This window comes from Colletotrichum paranaense (assembly GCF_030867605.1).
Source record: "Colletotrichum paranaense strain IMI 384185 chromosome Unknown Scaffold_2.1, whole genome shotgun sequence".
Lineage (NCBI taxonomy): Eukaryota > Fungi > Ascomycota > Sordariomycetes > Glomerellales > Glomerellaceae > Colletotrichum > Colletotrichum paranaense.
The window spans coordinates 205,500-225,124 of record NW_026848960.1 but is presented as its reverse complement, the minus strand read 5'-3'; the positions used below and the strand labels follow the sequence as shown (position 1 = coordinate 225,124).

Here is a 19,625-nt window from a genome sequence, read left to right as displayed (position 1 = left end):
GTAATGAACTTCATGACGAGTATGGGCATGCTCGGGGTTTTGGGCGTGTCTTTTTTTACTGAATCAAATTAGAAAAAGACTGGGCGTGCCGACAAATGAAATCCATAGAATTTTTTGTTTTGATTCTGATTTTACAGGTTTTACAGTTGATTTCTTGCAAATGTGCCAGGTTCGGCATCATATCTAATTGGACTCTAAGATGTCCTTGAGGTTCACGTCTCCGCTTCCTCTCGGCAGCGCCGTGGGCTGGTCGGCGCCCTCGTGCCACCCGATCATGTAAATGATTCTGAACGTGGCGGGGATGCTCCCGTCCTCGTTGCCGTGGAGCTCCCTGTAGATGCCCTCGTTGGCCAGCAGCACCTCCCTCCTGATGGCGCCCATTTCCCTGCCGAGGATAGCGTTGCCCTCGCCCATGGCCTGCAGGTCTTGCATGAGCGCAAAGGTGTCGGGGTAGTCTACGACAATGTCGTCGACGTCGACGGTCAGCATCTTGAAGCCGGCGCGCTGCATCAGGCCGCCCACGTCGCGGACGTCAGCGAGGGGAGACACGTGCGGGGAGATGCCGCCGCGGCGCTCCTGTTCCGCGAGCTGGAGGGAGGTGCGCAGCTCAAAGAGGCTGTCGCCGCCGAGCATGGCGCCGATGAAGGGAGCGTCTGGCTTGAGGACGTTGTTGATCTGCGTTAGGACGCCCGGGAGGTCGTTGATCCAGTGTAAAGACAGGGAGGAGAGAACAAGGTCGAAGGAGGCGGGCTCGAAGGGGACGTGTTCCTCGTCGACGAGGACGGTGCGGGTGATGGAGATGTCGTTGTTGAAGGGGAGGTCGGCGTCGCGGTGAAGGAGGGTGTGGGAGGACTCTGCAGCGACGAGTTCGCCTATGCGGGTGGCGAGGGGTTCTGAGATTGGTTTCGAGGGGTCCGGGTCTGGGTTCTCGCGGGTGAGGGCGCGGGCTACGTTGCAGGAGTTTGCGCCTAGGTCGAGGGCGCGGGGAAAGCTTCGTTTGATGTCCTGTTGGAGAGCAATGTATTAGTGTCTGGTTTGTCTCTAGAGGCATTGGCCATCGTGGATGCTGTCAGGTTGAGGTCTGCCGTAAAGCAATGCTCTGGGAGAGGGGGATCATGGATATGATGGTGGTGATGTTCTCACCAGTAACCTCTCGCACAGCCGGTTTGCGACTTCATCTTTGAGGTAATCTGCTTGCCGGCTGGCCTCGGGATTCGATGCTGCGCGCTCCTTTTGCAGCCATTTTGTGCGACGGTTGAAGACCTGAAAGGCAGCAGAGCCGCCGCCGGATGTTACGGCGTAGGACCGGCGTATGGTTGTGGAGGGGGATCCGGCGAAGAACCGGGAGCTCGGTGCGGCGGCGAGGCACACCACCCGTCTGGTCGTGGAGTTCATCACTGGCGCCGCATATCTGCACCGAAATGCTGAGACGGACATGGGGGGAAAGGGTTGTGTGACTTTTTGGAATTGAGAATCCTGCAGAAGAACAAAGAGACGGTGGCGGCTGTGGTATGTGGTAGGATTTGGGTTTTTTGTTGAACAAAAGAAGGTTTTCTTATTATGGATTGACAGACGGGAGGGGAGCTCCTTCCTTCTGCATGGGAATTTCAGCAACTTCGATGATGCAGCACTTTAGTTCGGCTTGTCAGCACACTTTGGAGCTTGCCAATTGACGGGAACCAACTGAGTTTAGCGCGCATAGTTACGTACCTTTCTGACGGGGAAGGTGTCGCTCCTGCACGGGCCTGTAGCGTGCGTGCCCCCCCGGTCAAAGTCCCCTCTCTTGAGTTTCTATCTCCCTAAATTCATCAGTCAGCAACGGGGAGCATGTTCAATGGCTTGAGAAATAGGTCGATGGAAGTACCTTGCAACACCCCTGACGCGCCCAGTCTTCAAGCAGCGGGCACACTGCGCGCACAGCAGCAAGGCCGCCCGTGAAGAGCGCAGTCTATGGGGGACAAGTGTGACAAGCAAGCACCTGATAGACGCTGGGACGCTTACCTGACTGTCCTGACGTTCAACTCGCAGCAGCTGTTGATGCCCGTGTTGCGTGTTGTAGACATCCAGGATGCTTTCGCTCAGGTGAGAGGTACATCACCTGTAAAGAAGTACAAGCAGAGGTACCTCGGAGTGGTTTGACGGGCCCGTTCAGACGTCCAATGTGCGGGTGGCACATCTCCACACATTGGCTGCATTCCCAATCCCAAGCCTTCCGGGCTTCTCTAAAGTGTCGTTTTCTCCCAAGCCCGCGAAAGCCCCTCGAACCCCTTTCCTTGGAGTTTCGTTTCCCATTTCCTAATTTCGCCCAGTGCAACATCGCGAATCGACGCCGAAACCCTTACAAGACCGAACTCAATCTCGAGCCAACCATCAGCCTCTGTCCATTGTCGATAACCCCCTGGTTGCGTCTTCATTACTCGACGGGAACACATTGCTAAGACACGCAGCGGCACTTGCCGGCCGGTTTCGAGTTCGAGTCGCCGAGTCCACCATCCCGCCGTCCACCGATCCGACAGTTGATCTCCCCAAAAACTCCACGCGGCAATCAGCAGGTCAGCTGGGGTAAGCGAGCAGAAATACGAGAAGAAAGGACCCTCGCGCGCGCATGGAGTGATTGCCCAACGCTCGCATCGGAGCAGACAACAACACACGACCCGACGCCAAATACACACCACCCATCGATTTCGCACCCGCGACGCTCTATTACGAAACTCTCGTAGCGAGTCCAACAACATCCGCCAGCTCAACCCCTTTCATCCCGCGCAGAAGAGGGGGGAAGGCATTTTGGAGGGCAGAGGAGACAGCTTCAAACAGATTGCCCGTCAAACCCGGCAAACACCGCAGCCATGTCGTCCTCCGCGAGCGGCTTCCTCGGCCGCTCGACTAGCAACAACTCCAACATGCGAGGGTTGGTGCAATTCATTGCCGATCTGAGAAACGCAAGAGCTAGGGAGCTGGAAGAGAAGAGAATCAACAAGGAGCTGGCCAACATTCGGTGAGCACGCATCTCCCGGCATGTCATACTGCGCTGTCTCGCGACGGAGTACTAACAAGAGTTCCCACGTGTAGACAAAAGTTCAAGGGTACAAATCCGTTGTCAGTCGGCGCGATCTCGTTGTGCTAACTCCTTTGCAGATGGCAACCTGAGCGGTTATCACAAGAAGAAATACGTGTGCAAGGTACGGACTGTCCTGAGCTGCATTGGCTGGTGCTTCGTGCTGACAATCTATGAAGCTCCTCTACATCTACATCCTCGGATGGAACGTCGACTTTGGCCACCTCGAGGCCGTCAACCTCATCTCGGCGAACAAGTACTCGGAGAAGCAGATTGGATACCTCGCCATGACCCTGTTCCTCCACGAGAAGCATGAGCTGCTGCACCTGGTCGTCAACAGTATAAGGAAGGACTTGCTGGACCACAATGAGCTGTTCAACTGTCTAGCTCTCCACGCAATTGCCAACGTCGGTGGCAGAGAAATGGGAGAGGCCCTGAGCGGAGAGGTTCACAGGCTTCTGATTTCGCCGTACGTTTGGTTGACCCCTGAGTATCAGGCCAGTGACTAACAGCAGCGATCCAGAACATCCAAGGCGTTCGTGAAGAAGAAGGCCTCACTTACCCTCCTCCGTCTATACCGCAAGAACCCCGACATTGTCCAGCCGCAATGGGCCGAGCGCATAATATCGCTTCTGGATGACGTAGATGTCGGGGTGGCTCTGTCTGTCACGTCTCTCGTCATGGCCCTTGCCCAGGACAATGCGAATGCATACAAGGGGGCGTATGCGAAGGCCACAGCAAGAATTAAGAGGATAGTCATTGACGGGGAGTACACTCCGGACTACCTTTACTACAAGGTCCCTTGCCCCTGGCTCCAGGTCAAGCTTCTGCGTCTACTGCAGTACTTCCCTCCTTCAGGTGAGTTACACATGAGAAATAGGCTAGTTAGCACATGCTAATCGCCTTAGATGACACTCACGTCCGCGAGATGATCCGAGAGTCGTTGCAGAAGATTCTGAACCTCGCAATGGAACAAACGAAGAACGTCCAGCAGAACAACGCACAGAACGCTGTGCTCTTCGAAGCTATCAACCTCATCATTCACTTGGATAACGAGCAAGCCCTGTTGAAGCAGATCTCATCTCGTCTGGGCCGATTCTTGACCTCAAGGGAAACCAACGTTCGTTACTTGGGTTTGGAGGCGATGACACATCTGGCAGCCCGCATCGAGACCCTGGAACCGATCAAGCAGCACCAGGACGTCATTCTTGGCTCACTTAAGGACAGAGATATCAGCGTGCGGAGGAAAGGTCTCGACCTTCTCTACAGCATGTGCGACTCGTCCAATGCCCAAGTTATTGTCGGCGAACTTCTCCACTACCTCCAGAACGCCGATTTCGCCATAAGAGAGGAGATGGTGCTGAAGATTGCTATCTTGACTGAACGATATGCCACTGACGTTCAGTGGTACGTGGACATCTCGCTGCGTTTGATTGCCATGGCTGGTGATCACGTCAGCGATGAGGTGTGGCAGCGAGTCATCCAGATTGTGACGAACAACGAGGAGCTGCAGGTTTATGCGGCTCAGCACTCCTTGCAGTACGTCAAGTCGGATCACTGCCACGAGACTCTGGTCAAGATCGGAGCCTACATCTTGGGCGAATTCGGCCATCTCATCGCCGACCAGCCTAAGTGCAGTCCCATTGAGCAGTTCATGGCTCTTCAGAGCAAGGTTGCCGCCTGCTCATCAAGTACAAGAGCCATGATCCTCTCATGTTACGTGAAATTTGTCAACCTCTTCCCCGAAATCAAGCCCCAGCTTCTCAAGGCATTCCAGGTATTCAGCCACACGCTTGACTCTGAGCTTCAGCAAAGAGCATGCGAGTACCTGACGCTCGCCACACTGCCGACAGACGACCTTCTCCGCACTGTATGCGACGAAATGCCACCTTTCTCCGAACGACAATCCGCACTACTTGCCAGAGTGCATCAGAAGCATGCCAACACTAGCGATAAGAGAACTTGGATTGTCGGTGGCAAGGATGCGAACGCAGATGTGGCAGAGATGAAGATGGCCAAGGAGGGTGGCCTCAAGAGGACCTTCAGCACAAATACAAACGGCCATCACGCGGCTAACGGAGGCACGAACGGAACAAATGGTCACGGCAACGGTGTGAACGATTTGGCCGGCCTGGACATGAACAATCTCGGACCTGCCGAACCCAAGACGAAGGCACCAAACCTGGCCAGTGCCGCCCACTTGTCTCCTAACTGGGATGTGGGGTACAACAAGCTCCTGCTCAAGGGCGAGGGCGTGTTGTATGAGGATGGGCAACTCCAAGTCGGCGTACGTTCCGAGTACAGAGGCCAGATGGCGTGCTTGATCTTGTACTTCAAGAACAAGACCCCTACGGCCCTGGGCTCATTCACCACAACACTAGATCTTGACGAAAACGAAAAGGGTAAGCTTACATGGGACGTGAAGAACCTGCCAGAGAGCACAATCTATCAGAATGGGCAGTCTCAGCAGGTCATCATGTTCGAGTCGAAGAAGGTGTTTGACAAGAGCCCGACAATACGTATCAGCTACCTTGCTGGTGCCCTGCAGGCTGTCACCCTCAAGCTTCCCCTCACCGCACACAAGTTCATGGACCCCGCGGATCTCTCCGCCGAAGACTTCTTCAGGCGCTGGAAGCAGATCGGCGGTGCCCCTCGTGAGGCACAAGCGATCTTTGGTCTGGCACCTGGAAAGTCGGATAGAGAGTTGAACGAGTTCTTCGTACGGCAGACGGTCGAGGGCTTCAGGTGGCGTGTTCTTGACGGTGTCGACCCTAACGCGAAGAACTTCGTGGGTGCCAGTGTCTTGCACACCTCAGAGGCTGGCAAGTTTGGTTGCTTGATGCGTCTTGAGCCGAACTACGGAACCAAGGTTTGTTTTACCCCTGATATCGTACTAGTAACGATTACTGACTCTGCCTAGATGATTCGTCTCACGATCCGCGCCACAGACGAGAGCGTCCCTGCTGTCCTTCTCAAGGTTATGCAGGACCGTCTTGCTGCTGGCTTCACGCAAGAAAAATTCCAAGCCCCGACACCATCCGAGATATCGGACGCATTTAGCAACATTCTGGTTACATAGCGCAAAAAAAAGGAGGCAGTCCACACCACCGTTGTAATACACATTTTCACACAAACCAAAATCACTTTCTTCGTAATGACACATACCCCACAACGCTTTTAGCCTTCTTCGTACCCCTTTCTTGTTTGCCTTGCTGTCATCTCTTGGTTTTCGGTTCTGAAAGTGTTCCCTTTTTTATATCTGCATGGCAAAGCTACTAGGGGTGGCGTCGGGAGGCATCGTGGTAGCAGTCGTTTCCGTGTTGAGGTAGTTGAAGAAGCCCCTTTTGGGTGGTTGGAGGGGTTGTCGTTGGGGGACTTAATGAAAAGTACATGTTTGTCAAGATTGATCTTCATGATGCGCCTATTGTCTGTGCTAAAGCCTTCCTGTTCGATTCTCTCGCACAGCACCTGCCTGCTTGATCTATGCGACACCCGCCCCGAGATAAAGATGCGGTTGGCCTCAGCCATTGTCGGACCCCTTACGTTTTCTCCTGTCGAAACAAATAACGCCTTTCAGAGACAGCCAACGAAACCGGTTCTCCAGTCACCGCATTCACATGTCAGCCTCTCGATAATTGTCGCCCATCAGCATCAATGCCTAGTTCAAACCGTCTTAATCACGAGATTCCCCAAGCATTAACATCTAGCTCTCCCTCCCTTCAGCTCGCCGGCGGCGTGTGAATAGCATTCTCCGTCAAGCGCGAACACCGCTGACTGCTTATGAGGCTGCTTCGTGTCGCCCGAAAACCCAGGCCCAACGTCGATTAGCGATCAGGTACCTGAGCGGTCTGTATACGTCACGCACTGCGGTCAAGTTTCTGTGGGCGAAAACAAAGTAGCCTTTCGCCTGCTATTCCGTGTCGGGCTCCTACTCTGGCGCCACCAATAGCTTTCTTATGCTGGATGCCGCTAAGATTGCTCGAACCATCATAACGTACGCGTCTCTCATATGTGACTATTGTAAACAAATCTAATATATTATCTCATAGCAATATGTAATTGTAGTCTCTTGCGACCTTTTGTCAAGTTTCGGTGGCGGTTCGTTTCTCCAAACAGGCTCGATCTCGGACTCCATTTCGCCCTTGGACTTGAAGAAACTCTCAAACTTTCTAAAGCCCGAGGCTCGTTATTGCAATTCTCGCGTGTTCCTTGCACCAAGAAATACAGTTCCATAGTCTGGACCATCGATCGGGCTTCTTCTGGTGCTCGGTCAAAGTTGAAGTGTAATCGTCATTGTTAGGAAGGGCGAACAATGCTAGCTCCTGTTGGTGCTTCCCTACATGGACTTCGTAATTCTCCAAGGGCATCTTTTCGAGGCAAAAAGGGCACGAAAGTTGGACTTCATTATCCACGGGATCAGACCACATTATGACGTTGGTATGGTCCTTATGCATTCTAGATAGTTCCTCTGAATGCCGTGTTTTCAAATGCGTTCTGCACTCGGGTTCTGACGAGAATGTGCAACCGCATCCGAAATTGCAGTAAAATGTGCTGAAGTGATGATCGACCATGTGCTTCATCCAGTCGCGGCTTCTGAAGAAATCAATATCTGGCATCTCGCAGTCTTTTGCCAAGCAGCTATACGGGCGCAGGTCGTCGTACACGTGTTTTCTAAGAATGATTAGCGGCGATAATCAAGGCTTTTATGACTACTTGAAGTACCTCCATGTGTGATAGTCTCGTGTCCTAACACGCATGTAGCAAAATTGGCATTCGAACGGCCCGTCGAGTGCTTCCTCCGGCAGGTCTGGGATCGGCCTTGATGTAGGGTCGTTTGCCCTTGTTTCAAACGGGACGAATTCGTCTGAGGAGAAAACTGATAAATCATAGCAGATGGTGTTCTCTGAGACTTTTTGCGGGCGATCAGAGATGGAAGATGCCATCGTATCCTGCTGAATGTTCGTTATGTTGTACATCTGGTCGTCTACAGGTTGCGAAAGCCTTTCGTGAAGAACCTTCCTGTACTTGAAATACTGACGCCTCCTTGAGAGTGCTTTTCCTAGCCGTTGGGCAAGGTAGTCTTCAATTCCCTTGAACTTGGTGCTTACGTGCTGGATATCGAATGCCTCATATGCAGAGGTATCTACTAGCTCTGAGCTGAGGGATGCGTACCATGGATCTGGGGTTTGAATAGATTTCTCTAGACTCCACAGAGCAGAGTGTCTTTCGCTGACCTCGCTCACGATTCTGGCTAACTCTGCGAGGAGGGGAGGGACGTCGCCAGGGTTCGCTTCTAAATATGCGTCGATATCCCCTTGAGTCAAGCTATTCAACATGCGACCATCAGGCGAACTCAGTGCCGTCTGCAGATCTTTAACAGATTTGGAGGCATTGCTAAGGGTCTGAAGGTAGTCGTTCACAAACGTCAGAGTCTGATCTTTGATCTTCGACGCGTCTCGCAGCCGGTAGTCGAGGGAGTTGCGGTTAATTTTGTGCGCGTTAAAGCATCTAGCCCAACGTCCGAATCTGGATTTTTCATCCGCCAGGCGCAACTGAAGATATTGGTTCAGTGGATGAGGCTCAGGATCTTGGGCGACTGGTAAGACGCTAGAGAATCGGTTGTTCGTCTCCAACACAGCACTCATGATACTCTCTGCCATTGCATCGACGTGAGGTCATGAAATGAAGGCTGACGCAGGCTGGAAAGGCTGTGTCTGATTGGTGTTCATGCTTTTTTTTCTTTCTTTTAACTCATCAGAGATTCCCGCTAGAGACACATATTTATATGTCAGCTTTCCACATGAAGAACAAAGGAGCCCATTGATACTGTTCTGGTTCAGCGGTGACGAGGTCACGTTTTCTTTCCGGATGCTGCATGTGACAGTGAACAGAGTTGCTTTGTCTTTGAGAAAACGATGATCACTCTTTGTGCACCAAAAATATCAATCGATGGTGTGTAGGTCAGACTGGCTCATCCCAGGAACATGGTCCGCGGAGCTGTTTCTTGTCGCTTCCCTCTCAGTCGTTCGACACGTTTAAGCACGTAATAGAAGCAGCCATAAACTCTATGAAGAGACATCTTGGCCTTTGTACTCAAAGGAAAGTGAAAAGAATTCCACCTTTTAAGCCAAGTTCTCCTGTTCGCTACATTTAACTCGAAGAAGGGCCAGATAAACTGAAGGGTCCATGATTATGAGGGAATTTAAGCGTGAGAACTCTGCTCTCAAAGCTTCCAGCCGCGGACAAGAACGTAGCTAGACTATCCGGAAAGACATGACACCTCTGGAGTCCATGATTTACTAGAGTCGCAACCTTGAACCTGCCTAAGAACGGCGGTATATAGGTATTGAACTCGAAGCAACTGTGATATTTGATCGAATTGCTGAAGGTAGAAGATTTGCGATAACATTATACATCCATAGACAATATTTGATCATCTTGAGGCCACTGCAATAGCTCTATTGCTCATCAATATCAGTGTTGCTGTCATATCTGGGTTTTCGGTTCTGGAAGTGTTGTCCTTTTTTTTAAGTACCTTATTACATGGCAAAGCTACTAGGGGTGGCATCGGGAGGCATCGTGGTCACAGTCGTTTCCGTGCAGTTGAAGAAGCTCCTGCTAAGGGGTGGAAGGTGACGTCGTTGGGGGACTTAATGAACAGTACATGTTTGTCAAAATATAAAAGGCCATGGCAATGCTGTTCGGAATGTGCTGATGCTATGCAAAATTCTATTTTATTCACTATCAAAAGAACGACACTACTTATCCCCAATCCGCCATGCGATACGAACCAAATCGTGGTATCAGTCACAGCCCCCAGCCCACAGATTCTCACTCAAGTTGCGTCGGTCTCTCAGTGATGGGTTTCCAGCCTCGACTGGTCGGACCCGTCATTATGGGCTTGGTGTTCTAGAGTGGCGGCCTGGGCGACATCTGGTTGTCTGGCCTTTCCAAGGCGAGCCGCTAAGACCGCTTCTTCTGGAACGGATTGCTTATATTGACGGTGAACATAGACGGATCATTGTCAGGGCGCCGGCCCTTGGGGTCAGTTTTGACCCCGCTGTCAGAGTTAGCCTCGGCCTCGGCCTCGGAGTCAGAGTCTGAATCTTGTTTCTTGTTCGAGGCCTGGTTGGCTTGGCCTTGTTCAGGCTCCGGTTCATCAACATGGGGGAGGGCGAACAGAGCTAGCTGCTGTTGATGCTTCCCTGCATGATGCCGATAGCTCTTCAACGACGAGAGCGTCTCGGAGCAAAGCTCGCATGTTACTTCCGCGTTCTCGTCCAAGGGCTGAGAATTCCGCTTGACCAGGTTGTTGACATGTTCGTCACGTATCGTATTACGATGTTGCGTCTGTAAGTGTTCTGCAGACTGAGACGCAGACTTGAAGGTGCAGTCGCAATTGAAAGGGCAATACCATATCCTCAAGTGATTTTGAATCATGTGATGCATCCATTCATGCCTCTTCCCGAAATCTTGATCTGGCATGATGCAGTCTTTGGCTAGGCAATTGTACGGACGTAGGTCGTCGTACACATGTTGTCTAAGAATACAGGTTAGCTACGGTACAGAGAACGTGTGTGATGGGATGGTGGATTACCTCCAGGCGCGAGTGTCTCTTATGTCCACAATCATGAAGCAGAATTGACATTCGAATGGTCCATCGTATGCTTCCTTTGGTAAGTCTGGGACGGACCTTTCTTGAGCATCTTCTAAGGTCGAAGCGTCGTATGAGGTCACAGAAGCCACGTCTTGAGACTCGCTAAAGTCGTAGATTTGTGGGAGTGGCTTCGAGTGATTGTAAAAAGAAGATGCAACGGTACTTGAAATGGTGTCCGTTACGTTGGCGTCTGCCTGTTCATCCATTTGACGCGAAAGCTTCTCGTGACGAAGCTCTCTGTACTTGAAGTACTGACGCCGCCTCGAAATTGCCTTTCCTAAGCGCCGCGCAAGTTGACTGTCGATTCCCTCGAATTTTGCGCTCACGTGTTGAATGTCATAAGCTTCAAACATCGAGGTGTCTGTACGCTTCGAGTCAATGAAGCGGTCCCATGGCGCTGGGTTCTGAATCGTAATAATGAGTCTCATGAGACAGTTGATGATGTCAGGAAAGCTTTCCATGTATACGTCAAGATCTGCGATTATGTCCTCCTGATTGCCATCCTCGCGCGCATTTGATTGTAAACCTAAATCATTGAGAGCTTTGACGGCGCCGTCAATGGATTTTATGAGACTTATCAGGAGCTTCCCAACATGAAGTCTTAATCCTGACGCATCGCGGAGTCGATACTCCAGGGAAGAGCGGCCGGTTTTGTGCGCGCCAACATTTCCAGCCCAGACTTTGAATCTGGCCTGCTCATCCACAAGCTTCGGGTGAACGTCCAAGGATGGGCGATGAACGATGGGATTTTGGGTCGTGTTTAGAAGATGAGAGAAACGAGCTATTACTCTCGAGACAAGACTCGCGATACTGTCTGCCATCTTCTCGATGTGATGGGGTGAGGATGAGGACTGAGGCAGGTTAGCGAGACCATGTCCGGCTGACTTTCGCACGTCTTGTACTCACAGAAGTTGCCGTGAGAGACGCGGAGACGTCGGCCAACATTCGGGACAACGAGCGAATGAGCACGCGACTCCAAGCGCTGTCGAGGCCAGCGGCAGGTTCCAACGCACGTTTCCAACGCACGTTTCCAACCGAAGGACATATTTAGCAACATTGATAAGATTTTCGACCCTTTGGGCAAATGATGAACCCCGTGTTACGCACGTATCAATAAACATATGCTGGGTAGCTTAGGCTGGCCAATCCCAAGGAGATACTTCTCCGGGCCAAGTGTGACACTGCTTCCCGTTGCTCGGGATGACTTCCCATCTCTCCTTCCTCTTTCCCTTCCTATTTCTCTCATGTTTTGTTTCTGTTTCCCTCCAACCTTCCTCTCATTTCATTCTCAGCAAGTTCCGAAATCAGCCCCAGCGACAGCACTCTCAGATACTGTTCAATTGACCATGTCTGGCTTCGAGATAGCCGGTCTCGTTCTGGGCGCCATTCCCCTCATCACGAAGGCTTTTGACGACTACAGGAGAGTTGTTGCGTCGGTTCAGGTCTGGCGCCATTACGAAGTTGAAGTGAGTTGCCTTATTTTGAACCTGAATTCGGAGTATTACAGGCTGGAGAGGATCTGCGGGAAATATCTCTCTAGTCTGGATCCAGGCACGGACTTCGACAGCATGACCAGCGACCCATTCGGTCCGCTCTGGAAGGACGAAGTAGTGCAGAGAAAGATCAAGGCGCGACTTGAGAGCTCATATGGCAAATTTCAGCTTGTCATGGAAGAGTTCCGGAAAGCTATCAACTTTATCAAGGATAAACTTGACCTAGATGCTCAATGGAAAGTGAGTACATGCTCTTATTTATAGTCCACCTCCGTAATTCGCTAACTTCAAGATAGGTCAAGTGGACAGAGGAGTCCAAGATTAAGGCAGAATTCAAACGCGCAAGCTTTGTTCTCCAGAAATCGGTATACAAAGATGCACTTGAAAGTCTTCAAAAGAACCTCTCGATTCTAGACTCTATGATGAAAGACGACATGGACGCGGAACCTCAACGGCAAAAACGATACAAGGGAAGGCTGGTCGGTCTGATACGTCAGACATCAGGAAACATCTACTATGCGTTACGAGATAGCATGCCCTGCAAAATTGATTGCAGGCATCAAGTCCATATGGACATAGCGCCTGATTCCGAGGATGCCACCCACGAGCTGGACGATGCTGAGATCATCGAAAAGCTAGGATTCCAACTCGCCATGACATATTACACCAATACGAGCGAGGTGATTCCCGAGAGACCTGGTCAACAAATCATCTTGGAAGAAGTAACTGTCAGAGCTTCCGCACCACAAGTCGCCTCCCTCTTGGAGCCAACGCCAGCAACCCAGTCGCCTTCTCAACCTCAGCGCAAGGCTGTAAGTTTTGCTTCGTCGCGGAAGACCACTGTCACCACAACCTATATCAAACAGCCGAGCACCACGGCAGCGTTGACAAGCACGATGTCAACTCTGAAGCTCACTGCCGGGGCAATCAACCTCCCCAGACAAGTCAATATGTGTGAAGAGTTGCGCAGAAGTCACGAGAATGGCATATCGGGCACGATATCTCACCAAATCGCAGGAAAGTCTTGGAACTTCACCATTTACCCCAAGAAAACCACAGAAACTCCAAACAGCAGGTCCGTCATATCTCTGAAGCAGATCCTGGAGAATCCTCCCAAGACCAAAATGCCCTTCATGGCCAAGATCCATCTAGCCAAGATGATATCTTCGAGTTTCCTCCAACTTCATCAAACTCCCTGGCTACCAAATATCCTGACAAGCCAAGATGTATACTTCATCACGGATGGCTCACGGCCTTATCCCAACCTTAAACAGGCCTTCATCAAGAAAGAACTTCCCGGAAAATTTCCGAAAGATCGTTCCATGAACATTGATGCCCGCGGACTCAGCAGCTCCCCGCTTCTCTCACTTGGAATCCTATTGCTAGAGCTCGAGCTTGGTACTACTATCGGCAAACTGCGGCGTCCGGACGAACCCTCAGATGCTGATGTGGTAGAGAGATTGCTGGAAGAGACGCCCTTAGATGCCTTAGGTAGCGGACGTTATAAGTCTGCCGTCTTCAGGTGTGTTGGAGGAAACTATTTCCGGTCCACGCAGGACTTTAACGATGAGAATTTTCGAAAAGCTGTATATGAGCGTGTAGTCGCACCGTTGGAAGCTGACTTGGAGGAGTTCACCCTGTGATGTAAGAACTGTGCTCCGGCGAGAAGGAAGTCAGTGCCGTGCAAGATTTCGCCGGGACCCTATTCTAGTATAATGAGAAGAGTAGCCTTAGCGCGATACGCACGAGGCACTCAACTCGAAGTCCTCGGGGCGTCTGACTGAATTGTTGAGGTGGAAGACTTGCTATGGCATGTCATCACCATAGCCGGAAGTCGATCATCGTCAGGTCAATTTTATGTTTGTATTGCTACACAATATTGATGCGACTCATTAATATCTTGTGACTCCAGAGCCTGTCCGTCCTGTGGATAGAATCATCGCGAGCATTCGTGCCTTATCCGAACAGTGATCTCGTCAGACTCCCCGATTCGCTGGCCCCGCTGGTGACCACTCTCCTCCGAACAGCGCTCCGAGAGTTCTTCAAGCCGGCATCAGGGGTGAAACGTGCGAATTGATATCCAGAAACCATGCCACGACCTTGTTAAATAATCTACCATCGAGTCTCCCATGCTAATTCCGTACTAACGAGCTGGAAAATGGGTATCTTCCATGGCGCTTGGCGGTATAATATGAACTCGAGTCTCGTAAGGCAGTTGATAACGTCGTTAATATCCTCCAATGGCCCTGAAATTGCTATGGAGATGTCAGATACATTGTCCGCGATTGAGTCAAACACTACGGCAGTTGCGACGAATAAACGCACCCCATGCCCACGCCATGACTACCTGCTCAAGGAACTTGACAAGTTCTCTAAGCAAGGAATCAAGTTGATTTATCAAAACACTTGCGGAGGACGATCTACATCCGACGTTGATCCGGTGTTCGAGAGAAAATCTGTCGGTGTTGCGCGCTCCATGTTCCTCAACCCAGACTTTGAATCTAGCATGCTCATCCCTAAGTTTGAATCCAGTGTAAGAAATACCATGCAAGAAGACGTTAAGGGGTCCAACTTTGTAAGTCTGCGACAGGCCAGAGAAAAGAGCTTCTGCTTTCGATACGAGACTCGCTAAACTGTCTGCTTTCGGCTCGGAGGGACGATACGGGAACTCCATGGTAAGGCTGTTTCTGACTTGTTCTTTTTTCTTTTCAATTCATCAGCGAGCTGTTGGATAGGCGTATTTATATGCTGTTGTCCCGGATGACGAACAAAGGAGCACAGCGATACTGTTCGGTTTCAGTTGCAACAAGGTTCTTCCCAAATGACATCTAACATTGGACATATTTTTATTGTCTTGATCCAGGTGATTATATCGCATTCTTCTTGGACTGGGCTGGATCATACTGATTCGACGAGAAGGCACCTCATCGTTGTTCGCGTGCCTCTCCTCCACACCGCCCTCTTGGCCCTCGCTTTCGATCAGTATGGAACGTTTGCCAGAAGATCCATCTCTTTGCAAAGTCCCTACCACACCAATTTCGATCTAGTCGTCTCCTAAAAATGAAAATAGGAAGCAACCGCCGTGATGGCATAGAGACGACTCCATTGCACCTCAGTACCAAGACACCTCGTCAAGATCTTCCATCCTTACTCATCCGTGAAGCAGCGCGATTAAAGCTGCTGTCTCTCTTCAGCCACCAGCTTTGCTGGTTATCACCTTCCTCCGAAGATATATTCTCGAATTGGGGGGACCAGATCGATAAGCGATGAGAAGACGCTTGACCACCTTTCTCTACCTTTTCCCTGCTGACCTCCTGGCCCTCGCTCGCGTTAAGGATTGAAACTGGGCCTGAAGAGATAGATTCTAAGCTACGGCCTTGCCATAGCATTTTCCATCGCCTTCCCATGCGCTCCTCATAATCTTTCTGGGCTTCATCATTCCGCCGCTCCCCACACATTTCTCTCTCCGCTTCACGCTCTTCGCGTTCTCTCAAATTCCGAGCGGCATTTATTCTAGAGGCCTCTGCAACTTTGCGCACCATTTTCCTTATCATCATTTGTTCTCTTGCCTTCTTGTACTCTGCCTGTTTTCTTCGTTGTATGTCAACTTGTGTTCTCAATAGAGGCTCACTTAGGAAAGCAAACATAGCCGCTTCCCTTTGGTGTTTGCCCACGTGAGATTGATACTGAGCAATAGAGCCCATGGTTTGAGAGCAGAAGGGACAAGACGTGTTTGTTTCCTCCTTCATCGGACTAGAACTGAGGCTGATCAAGGTATCTAGTTGACTCGGGGGTATCATGTCAGGATGCCGTTGACTTATGTGGGCAGCTGACGCGATCGCATTTGGGTAGGTCTCATTGCAGCCTAGTGGGCATTGATATGTTCTCAAGTGGTTGGCGAGCATGTGCTGCATCCAACGAGTCTCTTCTGAGTACTGCTGGATAGGAATTATGCAATCCCTGGAAACGCAAACATATGTTTGTAGATCACTCAATACGTGATGCCTTTAATTTTTTGAGTTAGTCTAAATCTGAAGTGCATGAATGGCAGCATTGAATTGCTATGCTATCTTACTTACATCCACTTATCTTGGTCACTGTGACTGAGCATCAGCGTCATATTGCAATATGGGCACTGGAATTCATCTGATGTCGACTTGTGAAGCACACTCTCCACCTGGGCCTCAATGCCCCGTAAGATATCGCGAGCTCCTTCGGACAACGTGGATTCCTCGTCTGGATTTCTTATCCGCTTGGAATCGTCGATCAATAGCTTTGATATTGCCAGAGGGGTTGATTCGGCGGCTATCTGATGTTTGCTACTAGCGCCTGAGAGTTGTTCGTTGAGAGGTAGACTTGAATTTGTTGACGTTCGATCATATGCTCTTTGTCTCAGTGTTTCTCGTCTTTGGAACACTGACTTGCCCAGGCGGTCGGCTAAAAACTCTTCGATTTTATCCCATGTCTCTTGAAAGAAATTGACATAAAAGCTATAATCTTCTGAGTCTCGTCTCAGTTTGGCAGACATGATACGGTTGTGAGGAGCGGGGTCTCCGGTCGCGACACGGAGTCTTAACAAGCAGTCGATCAGTCCACGGATTCCCGTCGCTATCTGTTGGAGTTCCGTTTGTGGTTCCGTCATGAAATCTTCCGAGGTGTTTTCTTGGTAGCTCAGCTTATCCCATGGGACTATCTGTCCAGTAAGGATCTTTTCTGCATCGCCTATTGACTCTTTAAGGCCGTTCAGTAATTTGAGGAGTTGGCGTTGAATATGCGGTGCGGTGCGCAGATGGTGGTCAAGATATCCTCCGTCCAACTCAGTGACATCGCGAGTGGTGAAGTCGGCATGCCACGTCTTCAACCGTAATAGATCGCTTTTTAGACTCGAAAATTGGGATGCGACAGAAGGTCCTCCGTTGTACGGTCGCCATATTCTGATTAGCTCTTCGAAAGAGATAATAACTTCAAAGGCGACATCTCTAAGGAATGGCGCCATGTTGAGACGTCAGCCTGGTGTGAGAAGAAGCGATGTTGTCATGTCTTTGGAATCCTATGGTGCGGGTTCAGTTTTGTGAGTATGAAATACGTCCCGGCCGAGGACGGCGATAAAGAGGCTGGCTAAGATTCGTCGAATCAGTTTCTGAATGGGAACCGAACGGCATTGATATGTATCTGTTTCAAAAACCAATGAACAACCTTGTACCTCGAAGATGTATTTACCGACGTGTAGAATGACGCTAGATGAGGCGATGAAAGTAAGGCACGTATGAAGGACATGGGCGCTGTTGTTGTGGTCCATGTATGTGGTGAGAAACGCGACGAGACGATTCGAGTCTATCTTGAAGGTCTCCTGCGATTGATTATCTGGAGTTTCCCCGCACCGATGAGAAAACGCCGCGTCGGGCTGGCCTATGATAGTTGGGCGCTTATCTCCCCTCAATGTGCAAATAACGGAGAGGAGTCGCCTGATGTGCTGACATCTTCCGGATATGAATCTTAACGACTGAACATGAGCAATTAGGCTATGGTGACCTTTGAAGGTTTCTGGCCAGCATTGAACGATGTCCGGTATCGAGGTGGTGGGCGTGGTCCTTGGTACCATACCGCTGCTCATATCCGCCCTGGAACATTATCGACACGGCGCCTCAGCGATACGGATTTGGCGGAGGTATGACAGAGAACTCAAAAGCCTAATAACCGACCTAGAGAACGAAAGGATCAGGCTTCAAGATGTGAGTGAGAAGCTTCTCACTGGCATCGTTCCGGACTCCAAGGTCGATGACATGGTCAATGACCCATTTGGCCCCGCGTGGCATGAGGATGCCGTTCGTAAGATGATCGAAGCTAGGCTCTGGAACTTGAGACCCTATCAGATCTTGCTAGAGAAAGTTGGAGAAATCAAGTTGGCTATCGAAGATATAGCAAAGTTAATCGATCTGCCGCTAAATGAAGAGGTAAGGACAATTCTTGCATCCCAAGAGTATTTACGTGCTCATCCTGTTTCAGCATCCATCATCGAACGGCGCACCTTTGGCTACAGCACTGAAACGCATCATGTTCGCTATCGGGAAGTCCACGTACACGGGATTAATGACGATCATAAAGAACAATATCACCGATATTGAGTCGCTGATTGATCGAAGTATCGAAATGGCCCCTAAGAGAGAATCACGAGCGCGAGGCAGGACAATGCAGTTAGTTCACGAACTAGCAGAAAGCCTTCACCAAGCGCTATTATCCAGTTTTCCAGGCAATTGCTCGCATGAGGTATACATGCAAGTTATGCCGCAAACGCTAGGGAGAGTAGCTCGCCGGAGTGACGAGGAGATTCTGCAGAATATTGATGTTTATATGTCCATGAACTTCGGCATTGCTGACCAGGCTGGCGGCTTTCATCAAGGATCTATGTGGGAAGAGATCGTCATTCGCTACCATCAACTCAAAAAGCCCAGACGCTCAGTCGACACCAACAAACCAGTGGGTAATGACGTCCTTCAGGCCGCCCCGGACTCTGATTCGAAGGTCACTATCGCTGCTCCAAACCCGATAGTCAACCTTTGCGAAGAAATACACAAGCGACATATCCAAGGCGGGACCGGCTCTTATGGAGAAATCACAGACAAGACTTCGGAAAAGCCCAGAGAATATCGTGTCTACCCTGGCAAATGCCTGCCCGGTCGTGATGCTTGGAGTGCTGTAGCTCTGCGGGAGGTTCTCGAGGACCCGAGCAAGTATTCCGGTTTACACGGGCAATACGTGGCAAAGAGGAAATTGGCTGCCTCTGTTTCTGTCGGCTTCCTACAACTACATCAGACGCACTGGCTACCGGATATGATTACAAGTCAAGATGTCTTATTCTTGAAGAAGGACTCTATACTTCGCTATAGCGACACCTTTGTCATGGCCACCCTACCAAGTCTAGACGGAAGATTAGGGAAACAAGCGGCCCCCTTATTCGGTTGTCGGAACCCAGCTTTAGTTTCGCTCGGTATCCTCCTCGCAGAACTTGGGTGCGGGAAGACCATGGAGTCGATGCGAAATACCGACGAAAAGGCAATGCTCGGCGTGTCACGGCTGCTATGCGATAGACTGACGGCGCATCGAGTATTATGCCACGAGCTTGGAGGTACAACTTACGCCAACGCGGTCAGATGCTGTATTGAGGAAGAGTTCATCAGAGAACACCTGGACTTGACTGATCAGGATTTCAGGCAAGAAGTGTATGAACGAGTTGTGAGGCCGATAGAGGACGAGCATACCGCATATATGTAATTGATTTATGGTCGTCAGGTCCAGTACCAGTTGCCTTGAGGAATGCTCTTCGCTTGGAGCAACGCTTGTCCTCGGAGCTTAGAAAGCTTCGAGACTATGGGGAAGAGGGGTAACCCAATGACATTGAGGTTTCTTGGCCCGTGCCCAA

The 19,625-nt window shown here is 50.6% G+C and overlaps 7 protein-coding genes across 7 annotated transcripts; 3 read left to right on the top strand and 4 right to left on the bottom strand.

The window, feature by feature from the left end:
• Positions 1-183: 183 nt before the first annotated feature.
• Positions 184-1,437, bottom strand: CPAR01_01938 (methyltransferase; the record flags this gene model as incomplete). Its single annotated transcript, XM_060486226.1, has 2 exons — positions 184-1,005; positions 1,144-1,437. The coding sequence occupies 2 exons, from the start codon at positions 1,435-1,437 to the stop codon at positions 184-186; spliced, it is 1,116 nt and encodes a 371-aa protein (XP_060353554.1).
• Positions 1,438-2,846: 1,409 nt separating this feature from the next.
• On the top strand, positions 2,847-6,134 carry CPAR01_01937 (uncharacterized protein; the record flags this gene model as incomplete). Its single annotated transcript, XM_060486225.1, has 7 exons — positions 2,847-2,995; positions 3,070-3,083; positions 3,136-3,179; positions 3,235-3,524; positions 3,579-3,913; positions 3,964-5,924; positions 5,976-6,134. 7 exons carry the CDS (start codon positions 2,847-2,849, stop codon positions 6,132-6,134), a joined length of 2,952 nt encoding a protein of 983 aa, XP_060353553.1.
• Positions 6,135-7,764: 1,630 nt separating this feature from the next.
• CPAR01_01936 (uncharacterized protein) lies at positions 7,765-8,715 on the bottom strand (the record flags this gene model as incomplete). The annotated part of the gene is made up of 1 exon (XM_060486224.1): positions 7,765-8,715. One exon carries the CDS (start codon positions 8,713-8,715, stop codon positions 7,765-7,767), a length of 951 nt encoding a protein of 316 aa, XP_060353552.1.
• Positions 8,716-10,018: 1,303 nt separating this feature from the next.
• CPAR01_01935 (uncharacterized protein) lies at positions 10,019-11,757 on the bottom strand (the record flags this gene model as incomplete). Its single annotated transcript, XM_060486223.1, has 3 exons — positions 10,019-10,595; positions 10,653-11,493; positions 11,619-11,757. 3 exons carry the CDS (start codon positions 11,755-11,757, stop codon positions 10,019-10,021), a joined length of 1,557 nt encoding a protein of 518 aa, XP_060353551.1.
• A 301-nt stretch (positions 11,758-12,058) lies between these two features.
• CPAR01_01934 (uncharacterized protein) lies at positions 12,059-13,848 on the top strand (the record flags this gene model as incomplete). The annotated part of the gene is made up of 2 exons (XM_060486222.1): positions 12,059-12,445; positions 12,502-13,848. 2 exons carry the CDS (start codon positions 12,059-12,061, stop codon positions 13,846-13,848), a joined length of 1,734 nt encoding a protein of 577 aa, XP_060353550.1.
• Positions 13,849-16,280: 2,432 nt separating this feature from the next.
• Positions 16,281-17,201, bottom strand: CPAR01_01933 (uncharacterized protein; the record flags this gene model as incomplete). Its single annotated transcript, XM_060486221.1, has 1 exon — positions 16,281-17,201. One exon carries the CDS (start codon positions 17,199-17,201, stop codon positions 16,281-16,283), a length of 921 nt encoding a protein of 306 aa, XP_060353549.1.
• Positions 17,202-17,766: 565 nt separating this feature from the next.
• On the top strand, positions 17,767-19,477 carry CPAR01_01932 (uncharacterized protein; the record flags this gene model as incomplete). The annotated part of the gene is made up of 2 exons (XM_060486220.1): positions 17,767-18,159; positions 18,212-19,477. 2 exons carry the CDS (start codon positions 17,767-17,769, stop codon positions 19,475-19,477), a joined length of 1,659 nt encoding a protein of 552 aa, XP_060353548.1.
• Between the last annotated feature and the right edge of the window lie 148 nt (positions 19,478-19,625).